This window comes from Arachis hypogaea, chromosome 15 (genome assembly GCF_003086295.3).
Source record: "Arachis hypogaea cultivar Tifrunner chromosome 15, arahy.Tifrunner.gnm2.J5K5, whole genome shotgun sequence".
In the NCBI taxonomy this organism is placed as follows: domain Eukaryota; kingdom Viridiplantae; phylum Streptophyta; class Magnoliopsida; order Fabales; family Fabaceae; genus Arachis; species Arachis hypogaea.
The window spans coordinates 149,542,885-149,552,005 of NC_092050.1; the positions used below are offsets into that span (position 1 = coordinate 149,542,885).

General features: G+C 26.3%; 1 protein-coding gene across 1 annotated transcript; it reads left to right on the forward strand.

The window, feature by feature from the left end:
* Window positions 1-2,889: 2,889 nt before the first annotated feature.
* On the forward strand, window positions 2,890-4,930 carry LOC112751261 (uncharacterized). The gene is made up of 5 exons (XM_025800340.3): window positions 2,890-3,182; window positions 3,254-3,329; window positions 4,193-4,244; window positions 4,340-4,409; window positions 4,496-4,930. Exons 1-5 carry the CDS (start codon window positions 3,087-3,089, stop codon window positions 4,580-4,582), a joined length of 381 nt encoding a protein of 126 aa, XP_025656125.1. The 5' UTR covers window positions 2,890-3,086; the 3' UTR covers window positions 4,583-4,930.
* The last annotated feature ends 4,191 nt before the right edge of the window (window positions 4,931-9,121 follow it).

The following is a 9,121-nucleotide window of genomic DNA, read 5'->3' on the forward strand; positions in this document are numbered from 1 at the left end:
AGAGAGTCACGATGTGGCATATATATTAGAGAGACTAAAGAATAAAAGAATATACCAATACTAATATCAATCACTATTACATACACACATACGTAGTTTATACGTTATTTATTTAATTTTTCTAAAAAAAATTAAAAAAAAATATTTTTATGTATTATATATAATATTTTAAATAAACTATATTTTGACAAATATTTGATAAAAAATTATATTATATAATAATATTTTTAACAAAAATAGTTAGTTAATAAATATCGAATATAATAATCTAATTATTTGTCAAATAATATAAAATAAAATTTAATTATTTTATATTTTTATGTTGCAGTTTAAAATATTATTTTAATATAATTTTGTAATATTATAGATTTTTTTTGTATAATAATTAATTTTAATAAATAAAAAATATTTATATTTTTTGTATTTATATGTTTTATATTTTTAATTTCATAAGTTTATTTAGTTTAGCTCTTACTAATATAAGTAAATATATAATGCAATAGTCATGTATTTAGAATTATATTATTTATTCCGTTTTTCTAAAATAATTGAAAAAAATGTAAAATCTAATATTTTCATGTATTATATATAATATTTTAAATAAATTATACTTTTAAAATATTTTGATGAAAAATTATATTATATAATAATACCATTAACAAAAGTAGTTAGTTAAAAAATTTTGAATATAATAATCTAATTATTTGTCAAATAATATAAAAAATATAATTATTTTATATTTTATGTTACAGTTTAAAATATCATTTTAATATAATTTTTTTATATTTTTATAAAAATTCGTGCATAATAATTAATCTTAATGAATAAAAAATACTCATATATTTTGTATTTATATATTTTATATTTAATTTTTTAAAAATAAAAGATTCTGTTATCATTTAAAGTACTGTGTATTAAAATATTATCATTTAGAGTATTTATTTATGTATTAAGATATTCTGTTTATATTAGAATCCATCAATACTCTTCTTTTATATTAGTTTTTGTTTAATTTTATCTAATAAAATTTAATAGTCTATATAAATATGACACATTCTATAAGCACATAATTATTGTGCCCATTTTAGACATAGTCAATAAAATAAATAAATAAATAAATACATTTATTTTCTAAATATGCAGGATAAAAATGTTCTGAAAATAAGTATATGACCATTTTAAGTAGGGCGTCTGAAAAATGAATTTTGCCTCCAAATTAATAATGGCACTCACAAAATGATGCTGACATGATAGAGCCATTTTTCCACCGACAAACACGAAATGGGCAATTAAAGGGGACAGACACGAAATGGACTCCAAATCACGGGGTATGGGAAGTTGAATATTAATTTTTCAATAAACTTAGGAAGTGAAAATTTTAATTAGTTTAAAAAATAATATAAAAAATAATTTTGTTACAACAAAGATTTATCTTTTAAAAAAAAAATTCATTTAAAAAATTAAATTATTGTGTATGAATAATTCTATCTTTATTTAGATAATATCTTAAAAAAATTAAAGAATTTAAATGTTTTAAAATAAAAAATTATTAAAATGATAAAATAAAAATTAACATCATTAAATTTTTATTTCAAAAACAATACTTTGGACTTATAAGTATTGTTATAAGTTTAAAATTTATTTATATTATGTTCAGATAGTTGTATTTTTTTGTTATATGTCTAAATAATTTATAAATATAAAGATATTTTTATTTTTTAAATTAGGTTTTAAAATTGAAGTAAAATCAATTTTAGTTTTAATAGGATATTGAAAAGAATTTGATCTATATCTACAAGTATTTACATAATAAATATTTTATAAAATTAATTTTAGTACGTCAAGTACTCAATTCAATTTCTTATGCCAACGAGTTATAACTCAAATGCCGTAGTCTCTAATAAAAAACACTCCACTCCTAAATTACCTCCTAAATATTAACATTAGGATAACCATCTGCTAGTAAATTGAACATTCGACATATTCATTGTTCACATTGTTTAGTATTTTCATTATCTATATATACTTTTTCTTATTTTAATACTTAATTTTGGACTAAAATATTTTAAATTGAATAAATTGATATAATAATAAAATAAAAAATTAATTTTTAAAAATAAAATAATAAAATATATGTTTTATAAAAATTACAAGTTTAATGATGTTAATTTTTGTTTTATAAAATTAAGTTTTTTGTCAAGAAATTAAGTTTATTCCACCTCCACAATTTCTCTTCCACCTCTATGTTAGCATATTGATAGCCACAACTAATTCTATAACGAAATTTGGTGTCCATTTGGCATGATTTGGTGTCCATTTCGTGCGTGGCCCCTTTAATAGCCAATTCTGCTTGATGACTAGGGATGTCAATGGGGCAGGGCGGGGGCGGGGGATGCCTCCCTGCTCCCCATCCCCGCCCTCAGATTTACTCCCCATCCCCGTCCTATTCCCCACCGTGGGGGAAAATTGCTCCCCATCCCCATTCCCCATGGAGCCCCATTCCCCGCGGGGACCCCCATTCCCCATCTACATAATAGTTCTAACTAATTTTTAATTTCCATATGAATAGAGATACAAGTATCTATCTTATACAAAAACTGAAAGATTTTATACAAAAAGTCTAAATAACACGATGGTGACTTCTTTCAAAATAACGCAATGGGGAGACGCAACGACGAGCCAAAGAAAAAAGCAGTGGACGAGGTGGGAGACGCGACAACAGAGAGGAGATGGGGATTTATTTAAATGGTCTAAAAGGTTTTCTTGTTTTTTTTTAAAGCGTGTATAAAAGATTTTAAGTCACAAAAAAAAAAAAGCTTGTATAAAAGATTTAGATAATATTAATAAAAAAATTGCATTTAAAATGGGCTCAAGTGGGCTCACATAATAACTGTTGGCTCAACTATTCCCGCAAACTGCAAACCTCACATTCGTACAGCACCACTACCTTACCCAAGGGAACAAAATCCAAAACCCTAAGCAATCCAAGAATCAGGAATGAACACGCATAATAAACGAAAAAAAGTTGCACTTTCTTGAGTTCTTCTGCGAAGGGAATTTTCTTTGTGATAGTGATCAGTGAATAAATGAGTAGTGGAAAACCCAAAGAAGAGGAACATGACGGCATGTCCGTACACTCTCCGTGCAAACCCCCTCCTTCCTCTGCTTCCTCTCTCCCCAAGGTACCTCATTCCTCCTTCACTCTCTTTGGTTTTTGAAATTTGGATTTGGAAAATGATCGAATTTGTGATAGGAGCAAGCAGCGCAGGTTGAATTGGAGCTCAGGGTGTTGGAAGCTCTCGAAATTTATCCTCCAATTAAATTACAAGGTTTTTATTTTTTAATATTTCCATTTGATTTTGATACTGCACTGTAGGGATTTCTTTAGTGTTAAAAGAGAACTGATACGAGGATAGAAGAATCATGTAAATACAATTAAATTCGCCAAATTTGTTAGGTAGAGCTATTGATTCATTTCATTAATTACAATTAATATGGAAGGAATTTAGGATAAAATGATACTGGATTTCAAATTACATAATGAGAGCAACTACCTAAGCTTGTTTTCCTTATTATGGCATTTGCCATCTTGAACGGTAAGGGTGATGCATACTACATTTTCTTGCATGTGTTATAATTTACTTTAAGGATTTATGATAGAAAAAATGCTGAAGTAAACTTTTATTTGGTTAGCGAGGCACTAGATAACTACTAAATAGTTTCTGATTACACTATCCTAAATTATTTTTCCATTAAGCTAACATCAAGCAAGGGTATGAACCTGTCAACTAGGCAACAAGCAATTAAGCATTTCTGTCGACTACAAGAAAGTAGTTTTGATGTTCATGTATGAACATTTTGAATTGTTGTTGTGTGAAAGTGCTGCTTTTCCTTATCTGATGCTTTTTCTTTGTCAAGGATTAATTGTGTTTGGATGGATGTTGACATCATCCTTTAAAAGCATTTCTACACTATGTACTCCTCCCAATTCTTTTTTATATATCATTGTCATCTTTTAATACATTTTTAGAGCAATGTATTTAGATACAGTACATGAAAGGGAACAGAGTGAGTAGCATTAGTAGTTGACACTTGTTGTCAGGATCAATATTTTTTATTATTGTTATTATTATTTTGGATAATGATTCATCAGTTTAGGTTATATGCTTACAATGATTATCGTTTCTTGAAGGAATACATCGCCATTTTGTCATTTATGGTCTGATGGAATTTCTAAAGAGGAGGTTAGAAATGTCTTGATTGTTTGATTATCAAGCGTAATGTCTTCGATCTATATTTTCTGTTAGATAATCTTTAGAATTGTATATGCTTCATTCAGTTTTGACAGACACTTCTCTGCCGAAGAGGTCCTTCAACTGTTGGATCGGTTCTACAACTTAGAAATGCTGGTAAGTTAGTATGCATACTCAAATAACAATGTTAATTTTAGATTTGAACTAATAAAGAGAAGTTTTATTTTTTAATTTTTCATCAGAAAACAGATGATGAAGAGATTGACTTGCTTAATCATGAAGAAGATTTCTCCTTACCTTCCAGTTACTTTATCAAGGAAGAGTCCTAGTGAAACTTTTGAAGTAAATACATTTTCTTTCAAACCTGGATTAGCATTTCAGTATTGGATCTACCTTGTCACATACATATATATGTCAAATTTAAGACGTTGAGTTGTGATGAGTGACAAATTTAAGGGTTAGAATCCTCATTTTAGTCTAGATTAGATTGTATTGAAATACATTTGGATAGTAGAGTACATTAGATTAAATATACTAAAGGCACATCCATGTGGTCATGCCCATGTGGAACCAATCACTCTTTCTTTTTTTATTTTATTATTATTTTTTTCATCCCCAAATGTTGCTTTCTTTTTTATTCTTTATGAGAAAATTGATGGGCAGCATTTTTATTAAAATTTGGTCAGCACTAAAAGAAAAGTGAGTAATTATACACTCATTAAATGTAATTTCATACTATTAAAAACACTAATGATGACTAATTGATGATTATAAATTGCAAAATTTACTGGTTCTTAGCACTCTTCAATTTTTATTATTTTTTCATCCCCAAATGGTGCTTCTGGTTCATTCCAAGTAATAATTTATTTCAGCATTGGATGTGCTGTTGAGGCACTTATGCAATTTAAAATGGGAATAACCAAACCGGAAATAACCAAACCGTCCAGGAATATATTGCTTCTATTCATTCCAATTTAAGGAGATTACATCTTCGAAATTCAAATAGTTTTAGTTATTGCTCCCTCCAGGTTCCAACTTCCAAGAGCTAAAAAAAATAAAAAAAAGGGAAAAAATGTACCAAAGAGGGAAAACAAGTTAAAACTTACCAAGGAGGGAAAACAAGTTAAAACTACCATCAATAAAGAACAATCTATTGTATTGAGCGTCTATCATCTTACATAGATTACATCATTCTTATTCTATACTTAATTATAATTATTTATGCGTTTTTTAATTATATTTTTCACTCATTTTTAATTATGCGTTTTTTAATTATATTTTTCACTCATTTTTAATTATTCTTATTTATGCGTTTTTTAATTATAATTATTCTATTTGTCCTTTTTTTTTAGAGAAAAGGACACTCTAAGAGAAAAGGACAAATAGGTCCCTGACCTTTTGTCCTGCGGACATTTTTACTCCTAACCATTGAAAAATACTTTTAAATCCCTAACCTTCACAAAACTTGGACAGATCAGTCTCTGACGGAGGCATTTGGACGTATCAGTCCCTGACGGAGGCATTTGGACGGAGGGACTGATCCGTCCAAGTTTTGTGAAGGTCAGGGACTTAAAAGTATTTTTCAATGGTCAGGGACAAAAAGGTTCTCGAGGCAAAAAGTCAGGGACCTATTTGTCCTTTTCTCTTTTTAACTATTCTGTGTGTGTTTGGATTTTAGTTTGTCAAAACTTGATTTTGATGAAAAGTAAATTTGTGTTAAAGTGATTTATGTTTGGTAACCTTTGTATCAAAATGGATTATAGTAAAGTAAATATTGTTTGGATTACATTACTCAAAATTATTTTTAGATAAAAAATTACTAAAATAGACATCAATTTAAATAAATTTTTTATATTATTCTATTATTTTAATTTAGATATTTAAATAGATATTATTAATTAATTTTATAATAAAATTAATATTTACTTACTAAAATAAAAATATATAAAAAATATATCAAAATATACTTTACTAAATTATATTACTTATAATTTTTTTAATACTCTCGGTACTCTTTTATTTAATACTATTTTAAATTATAAATTTTAATTATTTATGACTTTATTTTTAGTTATAATTACTTTTTTATTTATTTTGTTTGTTTTAATGAGATCAATAATTTATATTATAATAAAATTATAATAATAAATTAAAATACAAGAATTACACTTACAAATTTTAACAAAGCCAAACAAAAATATTTTTTTATACAAAATCAAAAGTAAAAATTTAATAAAAAAATATAATTATATATTTGAAATATTTGAATACTAAAGGGATTACAAGCAAGGAATTAAAGGGTAGAATTGATAAAACAAAATAAATTCAATCCTAACGTGATTTTCTAAACGCAAAAGTTACAATTTCTAACTTCTTATAAAACGTAAAATTACGTTGGCGTTTAAAGAAAAAAAAATATCCAAACAAAAAGAGAAAGCGTTCAATGCACACAAATGTGCTTCTCTTCTTTCTAATGCAAAATCAAACGCATCCTCTGATAATCAATTGTTGCGAAGGAAGAATCTTCTTTTCTTTTAACTGTTGTTTTTGCTTTTTATTTTTATTTTTACCTCCTCTTGTTTTCGTTCTTTTCGTCTTTCATTTTATCTTTTTTTATGTGCAGTTTTTTTTTCCTTCGTTTTTATTTCTCTGCGTATTTCAGTGTTATTTTTCAAAATTTTTTGTATTGGTTTCAAGAAATTTTTATATTTATTTTACAGAATTTTTGTGTTTGTTTCACATAATTTGGTTTCGCCTTAACTATGCTTAGATTTAAAAAAAATGGACAAGGTACTCTTAAAAATTAAAGAATGAGAAGAAAACGGGAAAAATGATGCAAAAAGGAATAGACTAAGGGAAGATAAAAATAAGCGCAAAAGAACACAAAAACAGGAATTTTTTTCAAATAAATAAAATAAATATTTTATTTATAAAAATAGGTAATTTGTAACATTTTTATCGATTTTTATTGTTTTATATATTTGATATTTCAGTGTAAACGAGATAAAACACGTCACACATTACATGTATAATGTTTGTATATACGTTTGTATATAACCATTGTTATTTTGTTTACATGTTGGACGTTTTTCTTGATATTCTTGAGATATTTAGACATTATGGCGCGTGCAGACGCACGAGACGATGACATCAACCGCCTGAATGCGACTTGACATATCGCGGGAGCAATCGACTTCCAAGTTAGTATTATCGTTTTTCTCTTTTAAATAAACAACTATATAATTATAGTTAGGGTACTTTTATAAGTTAAGTTTTAAAGTGGTAGTTGAAGTTGCACTTGAGACTCATAGTAGTCCCTGAAGTTAATTGTTACTCATATTCATCCTTGAAATTGTACTCCGGGACTCAGATTCGTCCTTCCGGCACATTCCGTTCATCTGGCGCTACCAGAAAGCTGATTTGGACTTCTCCGTGACACGTTGGCCAGGTAACAGCTAGTTGATGTGGATTAGTAAACTTTTATGGTGCAATTTAGTCCCTAAATCAAAGTTAAAAATCCTAATTTCCAAATTTGATCATCATTCTCTGCAGTAACCCCTCTCTTCTCATCCCATCTCTTTTCTTCTCTTCTCTTCATCTTCAAATTAAATGAAATGAGATTATATATATAAAAGACTATTCAAAAACAGATACTATAAATAATGTTGGTTGACAGGTAAATAAAAAGAAATTTGCCAAAATCATCTCTACTGTACCCAAATGTCATTGGTTCCAAATGAAAAGAATTCTGCTTCGTCTGCAATCTACATGAACAGATAATAAAATTATGAAGTGTAAGAAGGTCTATTATGTAAAACTAAAAAGAATTCAAATAGTATAGATTTTATGTGTTTAACTTAGACTAATGACACCAAGCGTTTATCAATCTGCTATGTTTGAACATTTTAAGTAAAGTTGTGTCAATCATGACTAGCAAAAAATAGCATAATTTTGTCCCATTTTTAATGATATTAATTAATTGTTAATTTACTAGAATTTGCTGTTAATAACTAGATTTTTTTTACTTGCTATGTTATTGGACGAATCAACAAGTTGATTCTGAATAGTTCATATTTTTTTTTGTTGGATTTGTTGTTGGAATCAACCATGGAGAATCATTTATTTCACAGTTACAAAAATCGAACCGAACCGATTAATCTGATAAAAAAATCAATAAATTGAATTTTCAAACTAGTCTGGTCTAGTTATAGGACCAGTTAAGAATGAGAACGGATAAAAACCGGTGAATCAAATCTCCAAACTAGTTCGGTCCAGTCATAGGACCAATTAAAAATGAGAATCGATAAGAACTGGTCAAACCCGATAAGAACTGGTCAAAATCGGTCCAGCCAAATCATTCGATAAAAATTCTAAAATTGATGAAAATATTATTCAAACTCAGGTCCTCCTTGTTACTGCATGCTCCTCTTATAAGATTACTAAGCTATATTGTTCCTTGTTATTTTATATGCTAATTATTAATTATATAGTAAAAATATATAATAATTTTGTAAAATATTATTTTAATTTTATACTCACTTATATTTAAATTAATTATTTTTTTATTATTCATAATTATTAATATAAATATTATTAAATATATATAAATAAATAATATTAAATATTTTTATTAATTATAATATAATTATTATTTTTATAATTATATGATATTTATTAATATTATTTTTTAATAAATACATATAGTATATAAAAATATAATATAAATATAAGCTAATTAGTTAGTTATTAAAATAAAAAATAGTTATTTTAATATAAAAATAAAATTAAAAATTTTACTTATTTAATAATAACTGGATTATAACTTGTTGGTTATAATTTGTTGAAGTTTGTTTATTTTTAAAATATTA

Bases quoted from the DNA above. Each gene is read 5' to 3' on its own strand.
- LOC112751261 (XM_025800340.3), top strand. From the start codon at position 3,087: ATGAGTAGTGGAAAACCCAAAGAAGAGGAACATGACGGCATGTCCGTA. The intron at 3,330-4,192 runs GTTTTTATTTTT...CGTTTCTTGAAG, and splicing joins TCCTCCAATTAAATTACAAG to GAATACATCGCCATTTTGTC. The intron at 4,245-4,339 runs GTTAGAAATGTC...TGCTTCATTCAG, and splicing joins ATGGAATTTCTAAAGAGGAG to TTTTGACAGACACTTCTCTG.